At 51.5% G+C, this 18075-nt stretch overlaps 1 protein-coding gene across 4 annotated transcripts in view; it reads left to right on the forward strand.

Annotated features, from left to right (window-relative positions):
• The window catches only part of HYDIN (HYDIN axonemal central pair apparatus protein), a 409263-nt gene that overhangs the window by 286729 nt on the left and 104459 nt on the right, over nucleotides 1-18075 (forward strand). For 3 of the 4 annotated variants that reach the window (XM_051847253.3, XM_051847256.3, XM_089320456.1), the window contains 8 exons: nucleotides 1345-1524; nucleotides 3408-3581; nucleotides 5049-5222; nucleotides 8015-8229; nucleotides 11438-11575; nucleotides 13792-13975; nucleotides 14570-14711; nucleotides 15785-15947. In XM_051847253.3, coding sequence (XP_051703213.3) covers nucleotides 1345-1524; nucleotides 3408-3581; nucleotides 5049-5222; nucleotides 8015-8229; nucleotides 11438-11575; nucleotides 13792-13975; nucleotides 14570-14711; nucleotides 15785-15947 — 1370 coding nt within the window. The remainder of the gene's footprint in view (nucleotides 1-1344; nucleotides 1525-3407; nucleotides 3582-5048; nucleotides 5223-8014; nucleotides 8230-11437; nucleotides 11576-13791; nucleotides 13976-14569; nucleotides 14712-15784; nucleotides 15948-18075) is intronic. The other variant, XM_070062720.2, reaches the window with a different exon arrangement.

The raw sequence follows: 18075 nt of genomic DNA on the forward strand, positions 1-18075 counted from the left end.
CCCCAAATGGCTACAATGGCCGTGGTTAGGACAGGCCACAGCCAGGAACCAGGAGCCTCTTCCAGATCTCCCTTGCAGGTGCGAGGCCCAAGGACTTGGGCCATCCTCTGCTGCCTTTCCCAGGCTACTAGCAGGAGGCTTGATCAGAAGGGGAGCAGCCAGAACTCGAAATGGCTCCTGTACGGGATGCCAGCACTCCAGGCCATGCTCAACCCACTGTGCCACAGCGCTGGCCCCAAGGCCCTTAGTTTTAAGTGGCAGAGTCAGGATTGCAGCCCAGGTATATCCAACTTCAGAGTCCGTGACCACAAGCACTCTCTCCAGCCCCTCCTACGGGTGTGCCTAAGTGGTGCAAAATAACACGCCATGTGAGGTAGAAACCAGTAGCAGAGAAGAGGCAGAGGGTGGGTGTTCATGAGGAAGAGGTGAGCTGTGCTGTGGTCCTCAAGGCCAAACCTCAATCACAGAACTGAGTGCACTCTCTTAACCTTGCCATTCCTGGTCCTCTCACCCCATCATCTTTCCCCGGGGCTCTCTTCTTTTTTAAAAAAAGATTTTTTTTTTTTTAATTTGAAAGGCAGAGAGTGACAGTGACAGGCAAAGACAGAAAGAGATCCTCCAACCGCTGGTTCATCCCCAAGATGACTGCAATGGTCAGGGCTGGGTTAGGTCAAAGCCAGGAATCCGGAGCTCCATTCGGGTCATGCACACATGTAGCAGGGACACAAGTCCCTAATCCATTTGCCACTGCTTTCCCAGACACATTAGCAGGGAGCTGGATGGGAAGCAGGGCAGCTGGGACATGAACTGGGGCTCTGCTGTGGATCCAGCACTGCAGGCGGCGGCCTAACCCACTGCGCCATACGCTGGCCCCAGGGGGCGCTCTTGTGTGCTGGAACATTCAAGTCCCCTCGCTAATTTCCTGGTAGGAGCCTGTGGCCGATTACGTTATGTGTGTCTCCCTGCTTCTCTGTGCTCTCATCCTGGAAAGGCACCCAACCTGCTCTGCTCACTCTTCTCTGTGTGGCAGCTGTCGTGTGTGGAATAACTGCCCTCAGATATGGGACGTGAGCGTTTTAACTGCTGAGCTAAACACCCGATCCCTGGGTCCTCCACATTTTCTGAGCCAGTGCATGATTTTGGTGTGAAGTTGAAATGTAGAAACGCTTCGAGCGGAGAGATGCCCGAGACTCCCACTGGCGGAAACTCTCACTTGTTTGGGTTGGATAGTCCTGGGCTATGGTAGCCAAGACAGTGACCGTCTTCTCTAATGTTCCGTTCCTGCTCCGTCTCCTCTTCCCTCCTGCCTCTCCCTCCTGTGTGTTTGCATCCCCTGCACCCCAGCAGAAGATGAAGATTTGTTCTCATCAGAGCAGGGCACCTCACCCAGCACGAAGAGGACGTCACTCAGCCAAGGAATCTCTCTCACATCCAACCTGGGAGAGCGCCACCCTTTGGCTGATTCCAGGACCTACCCAGATGAAGACGAAGATGAGGAAAGCCTGGAAAAACTCATATTTCAAAGTAACCGAGCATTTTAATGTCTGGGGACCAGTTCTCTATGAGCAGAAGTGGGAAGACTATTCAGTACCTTGTCACCTTTCTCCATCAAATTCCTCCTCCGAACCTCCTAATGCTGTTTCCCAGCCCATCCCCGCCCCACCCTGCCCGCCGCTACTCGCCCTTGGAGCAGCTCTGATCTGTGTGGTCCCCCTAGGATGCAAGCCCAGAAGCTGAGCTTAGTGTCCGGCATAGTCTTCTCGCCATGGTTCTTTGCATCTCACCTAGACTAAGGCTTAACTTGAAGGCCTCACTCTTTAATGCCAAAATTCCAGCAGACTTGGGGAAGTTGTAGGGTCACGTGGTGGGGCAGAGGGGGTGACATTCTTCCTGGTTTCCCTCCAACTGGACCCTCCCCCTTGGCCTCCCAGCTTTGTAGGCCCTTTTTCTGGCATCTATTTTCCCCAAGGTGTACGAATGTTGACACCACATTCAGAAATTAGACCCAGCTCATCTGGCTTATGGAAACAGTTTGTTTGCCAGTCATTGTGAACCATGGCAGAGCCTAAGGCACCTTGTCATGGGCTCTGCTCAGGGGATAGGAATCATGGGCAGTGCTGCTGACATTCCCCAGAGTTCTATGAACTTCTCCCTTTTAGTCTCGGTCAACGGGATGAGTAGCGGAAGGCAGGAGAATGTGATGGCAAAACTGGGATTAAAGACAGCAGTTCCTGGCTCCATGCCTCACATTTAACCCAGCCTGGCTCTGACGACCTGCCCCCAAGTGACCCCTGGTCTCTGTGGCAGCTCTTCACCCTGCTATGCCTCCTAGCTCTGCCCCCCCACCTCACCCCACCCCTGCCATGCCTGGCCTCTCCCAGAGCCTATTCCAGACACCCTACCAAGAAGGAGGCTTTCATACCATGATGCTTAAGATGGGAAAACCTGGAAACCATCCAGATGTCCATCAGAATGGGGTTGGTTAAAGTAATGATAAATCCATACCGTGGGGTTTATTCCACAACCAATCAGAAAGAATGAGATCTCTGTTTAAGTAAATGGAAAGATGTCCCAGATACAACATGTAAAAAAGCCAGTTACACAACAGAATCTTTAGAGTATGATCCTATTTTGTGAATGAAAGCAATGTGTTTGAGGTGACTGTATGCATTTGGCTGCATAGTGCTTGGCATCCTCTAAGTATTATTCTGCAATTTGCTTTTATTTCTATTGTACATATTGCTCCAGACCAATGCTTTTGATATAACTCAGAGTTTGGCAAATTTTTCTTGTGAAAGGAAAGACAGTAGATATTTGGGGCTTAGAAGGTTGTGTGCAACTGGAAGCAGCCAAAGATAATACGTCATCTAAGAGGTATGGCCGCATTCCAATAAAACTTTATTTACAAAAACAGGCAGCAGGACACATTTGGCCTATGGGCTGTAGTTTATGAGCCTCTGCTATCTAAGTCATAATTTTAATGATTCTTATTTGTTGATTCTATAATATGAATATGCCATCACTTGTCTTTATGTAGCCGTTTCCTTTAATGTTACAAATTCAGCTGTGTAATGTTTTGCCACTAGAAAAAAATTCCCCTTTCTCACAAATGCTCTTTGTATTTTTCAGCCAGATAAACTTCCCCAAAGTTGAATTAAAATCAAAGATATCTGTATTTAATGTATTTAATGGCTCTGGGCAAATTATTATCCAGAAAGAGTACTCTCATGCATTCTACAGGTGGTGACAGGTGTGAAGTTCACCAGTGTAAAACATCAGTGTTAAAAAAGAAAAATCCATCCCATTCACATCAGCATCCACACAAATTCTGGGTGTACATGCAGGCATGCACACTTGCTCACGCACACACATGTGCACGCATGGACACACGTGCATTTTATTTGCAGCCGACAAGATTCAGAGCATTGACAGCCACTCCGCAGATGAAGTCGGAGAGGTGGAAAACAACCCAGTGAGCAGGGCGATCGCGCGCCACCTGGGCATCGACATTTCTGCCGAGGGCCGCATGGCCAAGAACCGCAAGGGCATTGCCATCATCATCCACGGGACCCCGTTGTCAGGTATGCCCCAGTTCCGGGAGGAGGTTCAGACCAGAGATGCCACACCTCCGTCACAGCTGTGTGGTCAAGGCAGACATTTGAGTTTTCATTTGAGGAACAGAGTGATGTCGAGCAAGTACCCCAGAGCCAAACAGCTTTGGGAAAATTATTTAAGTTCTCTGTGTTCAGTTTTCTAGGCTGTGAAATGGCATGAAAAGTATCTATTTTATAGGGTAGTCATGAGAAGTTAAAACAACAGTGCTAATGCTAAGATTTTTTTAAAAAATATTAAATTTCAAAACTAATAATAATAATAAGCTAGTAATTTTTGACAAAGAGAATGTGCTTGCAAATCTTGTGAAGGCCATTTTCACGTTGCACTGAAAGCACTGTCAGAAAGATGGTCAGTGGACAAGAGGGAAGGAAACACGAGGTAGCCAGAGAGGGAACCCTGACCATGCTCCTACCTAGAACAAGCCACAGGCCCCCCTCTAGAGGAAGGTTCCATCGCGTCTGCAACTTCAGGTGGCAGCATCACAGAGAGGAGTGGCGCTGCAGCCCGCAGAGCCTTTCCATTTCTGTGGAGCTTCACAGTTTTCAAAAATATCTTCAAACAGAGCACATTAGTTCATGTAAAACCAAGGCTACTCACAGTAGGTTATTTTGCCCCTTTGGGGATTATGACGACGTCAGCATGTGTAATTTTTGATGGCAGTAAAGGACTACTTTTGCTCTGTCATCAAATCACCTGCTCTGACTCTGACCCTGCTTTCCCCTTCTAAGGACCCTGTGATTAGATTGTGCCCACCCACATAATCCAAGATGATCTCCCTCATCAAGATCCATAAATTCATCACATCTGCAAAGTCTGGCTGTATAAGGCGATTTGTTTGCAGGTTCCATTGATGAGCATGTGGGCAAGTTTGGGGGCCATTATTCAGCCCAGCTCACAACCCATTTCTTTTTATCAAAAACACAAGTGACGTGCTTACAGAAGCAAACTTAACAACCATAGACTGACCGTAATATCTCCAGATGAGTGGATTATGGGTCTTTTTCTTTAGACTGATATTTCTGAATTTTCTGCTTTCTTTTTAATAAAAGAATGGTGAAATGAAGGGGGAAATTAACACAAGTTATTCTTTGACCCAAAAAAAGTCTTCACATTAGATTCAGACGCAGTAGGAGCTTAACAGTATTTAAAGGCCATGTGATGGAACCTGTTTTTCAAACTGGAGGAAAACGCAGTGAGGGTGGTGGTAGCCACAGCACACACACCTCAGAGGTAGGAGTAGGAACATGTCCAAAGCTCTGACTCCTGGCCTGAGTCTTCCTTCTCTTTGCTGCTGCCACCTCTGGCCACACAAGGTACTTAGAGGCAGAACACTGAGAAAGATCACTATACAGGGTCCTCTGTTCGGGAGACTTCTGTCCAGGATACTGAGCCAGTGAGAAGCATGAAATTCAACTTCCCGGCCTTTTTTGCAGGAAAGACGGCCAGTGCCATCAACATGGCCAAGTACTACAACGCAGCGTGTTTGAACATTGACTCTGTTGTGCTGGAAGCCATGTCTGACAGCAGTAACATCCCAGGGATCCGGGCTCGTGAGCTCTGCATCAAGGCTGCCATAGAGCAGTCCATGAAGGAAGGAGAAGAGTTTGGTAAGCGCTCATCTCCCTGCCTTCTCGTGGGCAAGGGGCCAGCATGCCCGCTGGTCATGACCGGCTTCCTTGTGCCACCACTGAGCTTTCCTCCCCAGCCTGATTGAAGACTGGCTTGAATGCGCTGCCTGTTAGTAGCCCTGAGAACTCTGCTCGCCAAATACAGTGGGTCTCCTGCCCTCCCAGCACAGGTGCACTCTGGGCACTGAAGGAGATGCAGCCCACACCCTTGGTGTGCTGACACCTGGGGGTGAAGCAGAGGGACGTCATGTTGCCATAAAAGTACCAGCCTCAATGCAAGAGCAAGTTTGGTTTAGCCTTTTGGATATAGTGGGATAAATATATCATTAAAATTCATTGCAATTTTTTAATGTGACTATTAATAAGTTTTCTAATTACATAATATATGGCTTAATAGGTGGCATAATATGTTGAACAGAACTGACCTAGTCCATGGTTTTGAGAAACTGAGCAGTGAAGGAAAAGGAAGAGATGGAACGGTGATGAGAGGTCAGGCCACAACAAAACACACCAAGCACCAGAGCACGGGAAAGGGTTATGTCGGGGGGGGGACCTGACAGGCCGCCTCCCCGTGCACGAGCGTACAGCAGCCTGGACTGGAAGAACAGGGCTTTAAAAAAAAGAAAAGATTTATTTATTTATTTGAAAGTACACAGAGAGGAGAGGCAGAGAGAGAGAGAGAGAGAGAGAGAGAGGTCTTCCATCCGCTGGTTCACTCCCCAACTGGCTGCAACGGCCGGAGCGGAGCGGCGCCGATCCGAAGCCAGGAGCCAGGAGCTTCTTCCAGGTCTCACACACAGGTGCAGGAACCCATCTTCTACTGCTTTCCCAGGCCATAGCAGAGAGCTGGATTGGAAGTGAAACAGCCGGGACTGCAAACAGCGCCCATATGGCGCTTCAGGCCAGGGCTTTAACCCGCTGCACCACGGCACCGGCCCCATGAACAGGTTTTTATATGGCTTTGCAGAGGTAAGGAAGTGGGAGCAGCAGATCCCGTTAGGGTGGGGGTGGAGCTGACGCTTGTGATTGGGCCATTTGGTCACCTGACTTCTAGTAAGCCTGGCTGGGCTTAGAATGAAGCTTATTGTACAAAATAGCAACAGAGCCAGAGCCTAAGATGGCGCCACAGATAAGACTGTGCCATTTTACTAACAGGTGATATCTTGAAAGAAATAAAGGGTTAAATGAAAGCATTAATTAGCACTGAATCTAGAAGAACCATTTTGTTTTTTAAGTTTGGAGGAACGATGCTATGGACAGGGAAAAGTTAGAGGCACGTGAAAGCCACTGAAGAGGTTCCCCAGCTGGCGGGTGGGGGAGGGGAATGGGTAGGAAGGAGCAGGAGCCACAGCCCAGTGACAGGGAGGCTGGGCAGTCATTATCAAGGCAAGAGAACTGGTGGCAAACGCTTCTGGATCATGTGGCAAGCCCCAAGAGGGATTTGGGCAGATGGGGCCAGGGTGAGCATGGACCAGCCAGTCCTGTCGCTGGAGAACTTCAGTGCAGTTACTCCACGGACGGCTTTCGACTCGGCAGGCCTCTGCTGCGTGCTGGATGGACCTCTTGTTCCCATAATCCACTTCTGGGTTATACTAGGGAGGAGCAGCATGAAAAGATAGAGCAGAGTGAGTTGTAGTGACAACTCTGGAAGGAACTGTGGGGGGTTTCCTTGCCAAAATGGTCAACCTGGAGCAATGAGTCTTAATGAAGTGTGCCCAGCATCTGTCCCTGTAGCTCTGTCGTGGGGCTACAGTGGCCTATCAGAGCCCCAGGAGCCATGATGAGACAGGACTTACTGGGGGATAGGGGGGGGTGCTGTCAGGAATTTATCTCAGAGGTCAAAGGCTTTCTAGCAAGGGTTTATCTGAACAGCTTTCCAATGACCACGGCAAACTCTGAGCAGTGTCCCAGTGGATGGGGCGTTCTTAATGGTGGCCATCTGACTGGAAGAGGGGCTGGAGGCAGAAAGAGGAACAGTCTTGAAACCGTGTTTGCGGGCAGACACGTGGTTAGTAATTAACTCCTTTGTTCCTCTGCCCTGCTGAGGGGCAGAGAATGCCCGGCCAGCCTACCCATTAGCCTCAGCACAGCGTCTCACCAGGAAAGGTCGGAAGTTGGATTTCCAAAGCAGGGCTGCAGTGCAGCAGCTTCAGGAAGTATTACCCTGTGGGCTGGAGCGGGGATTCAGTGGGCACAGGGAGACTGGAACCTGCTGGCAACATGAGCAGTGAAGACCCCGGGAGCTCCCTCCCCCCGCCACCACTGAGCTCCCCACTGACCCGTTATCCAGAGCTCAGTGGATGCAGCCTCTTCTCCCAAGCCAGCCCAGACCGCTGCAAAAGGAGATGGCTGTGTGCCCCTTAAGAGAATGTCACCGTCATTTCCTTACTAGCCTAGTATGACTTTTTTTTTTTTCTGACAGGCAGAGTTAGACAGTGAGAGAGAGTTATAGACAGTGAGAGAAAGACAGAGAGAAAGGTCTTCCTTCCATTGGTTCACTCCCCTAATGGCTGCCAATCTGAAGCCAGGAGCTGGGTGCTTCCTCTAGTCTCCCTTGCGGGTGCAGGGGCCCAAGCACCCAGGCCATCCTCCACTGCCCTCCTGGGCCACAGCAGAGAGCTGGCCTGGAAGAGGAGCAACTGGGACAGAACTGGTGCCCCAACCAGGACTAGAACCCAGGGTGCCGGCGCCGCAGGTGGAGGATTAGCCTACTGTGCCATGGCGCCAGCCCCTAATGTGACTTCTAATAAAAATTCTCCGTCTCCTTGCAGCCCAGGAAACTGCTCTGGGCCAAAACATCCTGGGACAAGCACGACTGAGCTCCGAGAACCTGGGCAAGCTAACCTCAGAAATCACGTTGCTGACCCCAGAAATGAAAACTGGGAAGAGCTTGCGCGGGAGCCTGTTGCTCTCCAAAGGCAAGGCGGACAGCCATGGCTCTGGGTCGCAGAAGCAGCATCACCCACACCAGTCCGAAACGCCACAGGTACAATCAGGGCTCTCGGGAAGGAGGGCCGGGACCCTCCCTCCTTCCTTTCGGTCTCCTGCGGCCGGGTCAGCACCCTTCGCTCCTGCTGGCCTCCTCGCCAGCCAGGCCAGCCTGAGCATTGTCACCGCACCCCTCCTTCCAAAAGGAGCGCTCACTCCGCGGGTCCTCAGCAAGCACCTTGTATCTTCCCTGCGCTGGGCTGGGTGCTGGCGAAGCAAAACCCTGCACCCAGGCGGCACTGAAGAAGGCTCTGATGAAGCAGAGAGCCACACACAGATGTTTACAGTAAAATGAGGATCAGCGACAAAAGAGGTTTGTGAAGGAGATTCAGCTGAGCTGTAGCAAACCGACAGCATTCAACCATTTGGGGGAGCCTATGACAGCAGTCTCCTATAACCCAACCTAATACCGCAGGCGTGCTAAGTATGAACCCATTAATACAAGTTGCAGGAGGCTTTAGGGGAGTCTTCAGAAGTCACAGTTTGGGCAACGTAAAGGCTTAGAGTAGTTCCTGCAGACTGAGATGCTACAGCCAGAGAAGGTGGGTCAGGTGAGTAATGAGTTGGAGGTGGGAAAGTGGAGTCAAGTGAGTAAGATTTAAGACAATTTGAAAAGAAAGGCAAAAGGGCAGAGTGGTTTTACAGGGGCACGAGCAAGTCTCTAAAGAAAAGAGCTTCTGGAGAGGTAAAAGGTGACGGCCAACCAAAAGGGAAGGAGGTGCCCAGGGGAGGGAGGATGAGCAGGACTGGTCACAGTGAAAGGAGGGAGGAGGCAGCTTGCTCTGGGGTCAGAAAAGTTACGGACACAGCCGAGGGTGGGAGAAGCAGGATGGAGGAGGGGGACTGAGGAGGTCTTGTTCTGTGGCTCTGTGATGTGTGCCGGTGGCAGGGTCTTCTGCAGGAAGTAAGGAGGAGGTGGGCGTACAGAGCATGCCGGAGGGCGCTGGAGAAGCCCTGACATCTCCACTGCGACCAACAGAACCAGAAACTGGTGATGGGCAAAGAAACAACAGCTGAGACTGGAAACGGCCCAAGCAGTACCGGAGACCTTACTTCACAGTTGAGAGCTTTTCCTTAAGGGCCTTTGGCTCCCGCATCCAGAAGTGGAAAAGCTGCATCCCTTCCAGGGAGCGGGTGTGTTGGGGATGGGGGTTACGAGAGCTGGTAATGCCACAGTGCAGGTAGAGCACTTTCTTTTTTCTTTCTTTCTTTTTTTTTTTTTTTTTTTTTTTGACAGGCAGAGTGGACAGTGAGAGAGAGACAGAGAGAAAGGTCTTCCTTTTCCGTTTGTTCACCCTCCAATGGCCACTGCAGCCAGCACATTGCACTGATCCGAAGCCAGGAGCCAGGTACTTCTCCTGGTCTCCCATGGGGTGCAGGGCCCAAGCACTTGGGCCATCCTCCACTGCACTCCCTGGCCACAGCAGAGAGCTGGCCTGGAAGAGGGGCAACTGGGACAGAATCCGGTGCCCCGACCGGGACTAGAACTTGGTGTGCCGGCACCGCAGGCGGAGGATTAGCCTATTGAGCTGCGGCGCCGGCCCCAGGTAGAACACTTTCTAAGAGAAGGACGCAGAGGGAAGAAGCAGGAAGGCATTCATCGTGCTCTCCAAGCAGGACTTTAGATCTGGAAACCCGTGATTGACCAAGTCCATGCAGTTAGCTAGAGACAATACTCACGTCTCCTCAGTGGTCACTTAATTTAAGCCCTCAAGTTTCAAGTGGACCCTCTGTACTGCCCTGGTAAATTTGCCTCCATCTATTCAAGATGACTACTGTGTTGATCTCGTCACTCTTGGAATTGCCAAGACCCATTTCTCTTCAGATGTCAAGGGGCAAGCAGCAGTGACCAGAAGATAACCACCTCATCCCTCCACCTGCAGCTCTGCCCGCCAGCCTGCACCCCAGCCTTCCCCACAGCTGAGAAGCTGCCCTCCCCTCTCCCAGAGCTGGTCTCTCATGTGTGCACCGGGACCCCCCTTCTCTCTTACCCGAGGGCTAAGTCCCTGCAGCTGTCCCCTCTCCCCCACCTTCCTGCCGTCAGTATCTAAACATGCCGTCTTGCCCATCCTTCACTGAAAAGACTCAGTTCTCCATGTCCACTTCCAGCTATCACCTTGTGTCTTAGTCTATTTTCCATTGCTATAGCAAAATACCCAAGACAGGGTTATTTACAAGGAAAAGAAGTTTATCTGGCCCACAGTTCTGGGTGCTGGGAAGTCCAAAAGGCTGGGCCTGGTGTCCGCTCAGCTTCTGGTGAGGGCCTTGTGGCTGCATTGTAAGATGGCGGAGGGCATCCCTGGTGAGAAAGGGCAACAGGGCCAGCTCAGGTCTCTCTTCTTCTCAAGCCACAAATGCCATCATGGGGACCCTACCCCCTTGACCTCATCTCATTCTGATTACCTCCCAAACGTCCCACCTCAAACTACCATTAATGTCAATTTAGGGGTTAAGTTTCCAAATAGGAACTTTTAAGGAGATGCATTCAAAGCATAGCACCGCCTCTCTCAGCTCCCCTTCCCTGCTGTTCCTCCAAAGAATGGCCTCCAAGTCCTCACACCACCCCGACTCACCTCTGCAGCCTCCTCACCTTCATCCACTCCTGTCTTCCTCATTGCTTGCTGGGCTCCAGCCACACTGGGCTCTTGCGTGCTTCCCGCATTCCCTGAGCACACCTGTGTCGGCATTCTCTCAGTAGGGCTCTTCCCCCAAGACCCATCCCACTCTGCTGTGTGCATAGCCACTCTCCAGCCCCCTCATTGTTCTTCTTGCCCTTGCCTGGTTGCTCTCCCCCAAGAACTCATCCCTATCTGAAATTATATCATTGATTTTGCATGCAAGTGCTCCTCCACACTGTCCCCCATGAGAACACAAGGACCCCCAGAAGCTGTGTTTGTTGTCAGCTCCCAGTACCTGGAAGTGCCTGCTGCATGTTGGCTGCTCAGCAACTATTTACTGAGTGAATGCATGAATGTGTGTGGCTAACCACACACCCAAAGGACCCTCCACAATATTCCTCCTGGAAGCTTCCAGCAATTCTTCAAGCAGAGAGAAGTCTCCTCTTCTACAGTGCAATCCCCATTGTACGGATGAGCGAATGAAGCCTGGAGAGAGATGATGTTCTCTAGGTTATGGGGCTTGCAGGTGCAGGAGTTGTTGAGACATAAAGCTGCGTTCTCACGCCCGACTCTTCTCCCACTCCGCAGATTTCCTGCAGCCCTCTCCTCATGGGGCCCACCCCACGCCGGCTCAGCGTCAGCGCCAGTGTGGGAGGTGAGACAGGGCTGGTGAGCTGTGTGCTGCCTGAGGAACTTCTCGTGCAGATCCTGGCCGAGCGGATACAGGTGCGTGCACACCCACTGCACAGAGCTATGGCACGTGGCGTGCATACACTGTCCCCAGGCTGCGAGCTGAGATTCTGGGCTGCAAGCTTCCCTCAGCAGCTCAGAACCTGGGGCCTTGAATAGAAACATGAATGGGTTTCTTTGCCCCCCTGACAGCTCCAGTCAATCCCTGACCTTGGCCCAGTCTGTAGTGGCCTGAAGCCATCACCTTCTTACAGACTCGGCAAACAGATTACACATTTAAAAAAAAAAAAAAGTAGTTTTTTTTTTTTTTTAAATTATAATGTGTAGCTCTTAAAAGTTGCAATTTGGAGCTATGGTAGTTGCTATCAAAATATGGTTTTAAGATACTATTTACTGAAAACGGATTATGAAATAGTATGTATTTCATAATACATGAGCACCTAAGCTCAATAGGCTAATCCTCCCCCTGCGGCACTGGCACACCAGGTTCTAGTCCCGGTCGGGGCGCCAGATTCTGTCCCAGTTGCCCCACTTCCAGTCCAGCTCTCTGCTGTGGCCAGGGAGTGCAGTGGAGGATGGCCCAAGTGCTTGGGCCCTGCACCCACATAGGAGACCAGGAGAAGCACCTGGCTCCTGGCTTCGGATCAGCGCGGTGCGCCGGCCACAGCATGCCAGCCGCGGCGGCCATTGGAGGGTGAACCAACGGCAAAGGAAGACCTTTCTCTCTGTCTCTCTCTCACTGTCCACTCTGCCTGTCAAAAATAAAAAATAAAAATAAAAAATAGTATGTAAATCACAATTACATTTCTATATAAATATTTGTAAATGTGTGTCACACACATAGTCAAAACTCTTAAGTGCAAGTTAATGATGGTTATTTTTGGGTAGCAGGATGACAGATTTCTAGTCTTCCTCATACATCTCTGAATTATTTTGCAATGACATTATTTTACAGGTAGAAAAACATCATCTTTCCATTGATAAAAATTGTTTTAAATAAATATTCTGTAGTTAAAACAGTTGGGGTGGGCATTTTGTCTAGTGGTTACAATGCCATTTGGGATGCCCGTATTCCAACTGAAACTGATTCCAGTTTCCTGCTAATGTGCACCCTGGAAGATAGCAGGTGATGACTTAAGTCATTGAGTCTCTGCTGCCCACTTAGGAGACCTGGATTGAATTCTTGGTGCCCAGCTTTAGCCTGGCCCAGCCCCATCTGTTGTGAGCATATAGAAAATGAACCAGCAGGTAGGAGCACTCACTTGCTCTCTGTCTCTGTCTCTCTATCAAATAAGTTCAATAAATAAAACTTTAATCTAAAAAAATAACAAACTCCGTAGAGTTTGGGAGGGCGTATCAGTTAAGCCTATTACTTATGGTTTATAAGCAGAAAGCCAGATTGCTCGCCAGGTCCTGGATCGTGTGAACAGTTAGTTCCTGGCAGCAGTGGCCAGTTTATGGGCCACACTTCGAGTAACACTGCGCTCAGTGGAGGCTACTCGTCAGTGGCTAATGTTACCAGCAGCATCGCGCCCTGAGGTAGTGTGGCCGTGAAGGTCAATACAAATGGCCCAGCCACCATGGCCGACCACTGCCGCTCTCGCTGCCTGTTGGTCCCTGTTTGCAGGCATCTTTCCTTTGCATCTTATTTTCTGGTACCTCGTGAACCTTTCCAGATCTTTGACCTTTTGTTTGTTCCTTTACATCTGTAGAGACAGAATAAATCCTTCATTCTACAAATAAGTACAGTAAAGATGTTCATGGCTGATCAGATACCTTTATTCTTGTCTTTTATAACAGAAACTTGAATCTACCAAGCAGAAAGACATGGAGTATTTTTATCTTTAATTTTTTTTTTTAATTTGAGAGGCAGAGAGATTAAGACACAGAGACAGAGAGATCTGCCACCCACTGGTTCACTCTCCAGACCTCTAGGAGCTGGGAACGTAATCCAGGTCCCCCACATGGATGGCCAAGACCTTGAGCCATCACCTGTTGCCTCCGCAGGGTGTGCGTTAGTGGGAAGCTAGAATGAGGAGCAGGGCTGGGACTCAAGCGCAGGCACTCTGATAACAGGATGCAGCTGTTCCAGCCAGCGTCTTAACTACTGAGCCGAGTGCCCCCCACTTAAGAGCAGTTCAGTGGTGTCTTCAGTGGGGCCTGCCGGTCTACAACGAAGGCGTGAGCGGCTTCCTCCACAGCAGACGGATAATCGCGTGGCCATGCTGACCACCCTTGCCCTCTGCTTCCAGATGAGCGACTGTTACCGAGGGCTGGTGTTTGACAGCCTGGACACCCTCTTTGCTCGGAACGGGACTGCCGCCCTCCTCTGCCTGCTCAAGGCCATTGGCAACCGGGAGCACATCTACGTCATCAACATGGCCCAGGATTACATGGCCATGAAGGCCCAGGAAAAGGCCAAGAAGGAACAGGAAGGCAAGGCCAGTCCTCGCCACGCTGCCCTGCCCAAACCCCAGCGGGTCTCTCCTCTCAGCGGGGCCTCTGGCGTGTCCAGCGGTTTCCCTGATGAAATAAGTGAAACTCGCGCCTTCGCCACGTGCTCCCGGCCCAGGGACTCGGGCTTCAGATTCCTGCTCTGAGATGAGGGGCTGCCCAGGGGAGCCTTTGCCCTTGGCTTTTCTAGCTTCAGAGGCCACCTATATTCTTTGGCTTATGGCTCCTTCCTTGTGCCCTCTGACTTCTGCTTCCACTGTCCCGTGTCCCCCTGCTGCTTCTGTCACATCACCCTCTCAGACAAGACCCTTAAATTAATCACCACTGCCACGGAAGGTGACAGCGTGCGGGTTCCAAGGTTTAAGACGTGGGCGTCTTTGGGGGCCATGGTTCAGTCGATCACAAGTGGAGCCCACGTTGCGAACAGTGATGATTGAAGGAAATCCCGCCGGGGACTGGGAGTGCCAGCTCCTTCCCCAGGTGTCGCTCCCTGTCCCAGTCCCTCGGCCTGCATTGACGGAGCACTAAGCTGCCCAGGGGCTCTGCCTCACCTTCCCGTCTCTTCTCCCCGCACAGAGCACAGACGTAGGGAAGCTCTTCAGAAAGAGAAGGAGCGTCTCCAGAACATGGATGAAGAGGAGTATGACGCCTTGACGGAGGAGGAGAAAATCATGTTCGACCGAGAGGTTCAGCGGGCGCTCCAGGAGAGGAAGAAGAGGTGGGAGGCAAGGGGGGTCAGGGTGGAAGCCATCCCTGTGGAAGCGGCTCGCTCGCTCGGGAGGCAATGGGGCGTGGTACGTCCTCAGTCCCAGGCTGTCTTCCTGGAAGGCAGCAGCAGCCCTTGGCAACCCTGGACACGACCTGCTGAGAGAGGGAAGACCGGGAAGACACGCTAGGCCCACCCTGGGGAGCTCAGCCTTTGCTCTCTATTCTCTCTGAAGGGCATTGTCAGGGCTGGCGCTGGGAGAGGGGCTTCTGTGCAGTCCCAGGGTCCCACTGGTTCCCCTGGGAAGTGTACCCTGGCTTATAGGTCTCTGTGCCTGCATGTCCAAACGCAAACGTGATGTGCAAAAGATCAGCGATGGCTTCTTTGTATCACACACACACATACGCTCACACTACCGTAGAGTGTGGTGACTGGCTTCCATAGGCAGAGAGCCTCAGCAGCGGGGAATGACTAGGGATTCCTGGAGATGGAAAGAGGCGGCTTAGGTATTTTCAGAAGTTCCGTCTGCTTACGTGCTGGTACTCGGGGCCTGGCCTTGGGGGCCTCTCTGCTGTTAGTAGCAGGGACAGGCCCAGCTGCAGGCACAGCACCCAGGGAGGGAGGAGGTCAGCGGAGTGGAAGGTGGCCCTCAGCCCCAGCACCAGGCCCCCACGCTGGTCACGGTAGGGACTCCTGTTAACAACCCCGTGTCTGAATGTTCGTGTGACAGCAGGGGAGGCTGGGCTTAAACTCTGTAAGTTGCTTTTTTAAAGTTGTGACCACAAAGCTTATTTTCAGCACTCGATTAGCCTTCCCTTGAAAGAAGATTGGACTAGAAATACAGATTAATTGAAAATTCCTCCTCGTTTAGTTCATCGATCAAGAATTTTGTGGGCCTTTCTTTTCTTTTTCTCCTTTTCTTCTCTGCCTTCCTTCCTTCCTCCTCCCCTCCCCCCCTTCACCCAGCACGGTTTCTTTCTTTGTCCCTGAAAGCTGTGTCCAGTGCCCCACCACCGGAATCCCCAGTGGGGCAGGGGCTCAGGCAGGGGGGCCCTCATCTGCCCTCTCTGCCTGCTTTGGCCAAGGGAGCTGGAGAGGCTGGCCAAGGAGATGCACAGGAAGAAGCTCCAGCAGGAGCTCGAGCGCCAGAAGGAGGAAGAGGAGCTGAAACGGAGGTTCAAGAAACCCAAGCAGGGGCCAGTAAAGGAGGAGGCCACCGCAAAGAAACCCCAAGCTGCAAACAAGCAGGTAGCGTCCCTCGCCTGCCCTCCCCACCGCAACCAGCCATCAAGCCAGCACACGTGCCCTCCAGAACATCCACCTGATCCTGTTTGGATTCTTGCAGCGGGGCACAGACCAGGAGGAAGGGGCCCATCACTGGCTGGCAGTAGCCGCAGTGCCGTGCCTGTGCCGAACACGACCACCTCATGGCAGCATCCCGCTCCGCCATGAGGTTCCGAGAGACGAAGGCACAGTTCCGTGCCTTCACCCAGTTATGTCTGACCACAGCCTTTGCTCTTTGCACTGCTTTCTGCGTGGTGCTACCTAGGCTAACGTTTGCCTCCAGAAAGTCAGGAAGACCATGGAACCCACGAGTCCCATTCAGACTGCAGCCTTGTCAGCAGTCAAGGGAGATGCTCCGGCATGAGCTTGTCCTTGCTCAGCAGTCGCATCGCTGCCCACTGCGACATGGGACAGGCAGCATGGCTGCAGCAGCCCCCAGGCTGGTGGGCATGGCGTGGGGTGCGACTGGCAGCGTGGACTGCAGCCCTTGCCGCGCTGTTCTGAGGAGGGGGCTGAAGCCAGCCTCCCAGGTGTGGCACACGTTGGTCCACAGAGCTGAGTGACAGACACAGTGACAAGGGCTGAGTGGATTTAAGGGCAAAAGAACAGGTAGCAAGGGGTTCCAACTGGGGAGAGTCCTGAGCTAATGGAGCTGGGCACAGGTTGGGGATGTGTGAAGTCGTTCTCCCAAAGGGAGCCTGTGAGCTTTCAGGTGGAGAACAAAAGGAGGAACCTGGCAGAGTTCCAGGGCCTGGTGCCTGCCTCTCCCAGGTGATTTTGTTAATGAAGCCAGGAGATAGAATTGGAGCAACTGCATGTTTCAGCCATTGTTTTTGCAATTAACAAGGTCAATTTCTTCTTTAAAACAAGTGCAGAATCTTCTTTGAAGAAGTTATCTTCCAAACTTGCTTTTAAACCTTTATTTATTTATTATTTTTTTATTTTTGAGAGAGAGAGAGAGAGAAAACTGCCTTCCACTCAGCCAGGGCTGGGCCATGCCAATACTGGGAGCCAGGAACAGTCCAGGTCTCCCATTTGGGTGGCAGGAATAGAGTGACATGAGCCATCACCACTGCTTCCAAGGGCCCACATTAACAGGAAGCTGGAACCAGGAGCTGGAGCCAGGAATTGAAACCAGGCATTCCAAATGCCTACCCCCAAACTTGCTTTTAAATGACAACATTTCACCATAATTAAAGTAAAAGCTACTTGTTACACAGTTAACCTTAAATTGTGTGCACTGCCTTCATCAGTGTCCAGGTAGAATTTGTTGGAACCACATGGGAACATGTAGATGTCCCCATTTTGCTCTCAGCTCAGCTCAGATACAGGGCAAGTACCTTCACATGCTCGGGCAGGATGGCAGGCCATATCACAGCCATCTGGTTGGGGACCAGTGTGTGTCATCTGAGCTTAGCTTAAAACAACGAATCATATTACCTGGGGAAATTTCTGGAGACTCTTCTTAGATGAATGCAGTTGCCTGGTCTGCAGTCTAGCTCCAGAGAAGCTGCTGGGACTTGACACATTCTCAGAAGCGAAAGAGTGCCGACAGGAGAGGCAAGGTCTGGAGGTGGGGAACCACTGGCCAGGACCTCTTCAACATTACCTCTCCGCTCGTTCACTCCTCTCCCTCTGGGCTTCCGGTCACGCACGCACTAGGCCTTTCTGCACACTTTCAAGCACAATTTCTTCTTTTTTTAAAGATTTATTTATTTTATTTGAAAGAGTTACACAGAGAGAGGAGGGGCAGAGAGAGAGGTCTTCCATCCACTGGTTCACTCCCCAGATGGCTGCATTGGCCAGAGCTATGCCGATCTGAAGCCAGGAGCCAGGAGTTTCCTCCGGGTCTCCCATGTGGCAGGGGCACGAGGACTTAGGCTATCTTCTGCTGTTTCCCCAGGCCATAGCAGAGAGCTGGATCGGAAGTGGAGCAGCCAGGTCTTGAACCAAGACCCATATGGGATGCCGGTGCTTCAGGCCAGGGCGTTAACCTGCTGTGCTACAGCGCCAGCCCCTCGAGCACAATTTCATTTGTCTCCTAGGCTCTGCATACTTTTGTCGCCCCCTGCTTCACCCTGGATATTCCTTC

The sequence above is a fragment of the Oryctolagus cuniculus genome, chromosome 18, assembly GCF_051225735.1.
Source record: "Oryctolagus cuniculus isolate XC-2025 breed Fujian yellow rabbit chromosome 18, ASM5122573v1, whole genome shotgun sequence".
Taxonomy (NCBI): Eukaryota; Metazoa; Chordata; class Mammalia; order Lagomorpha; family Leporidae; genus Oryctolagus; species Oryctolagus cuniculus.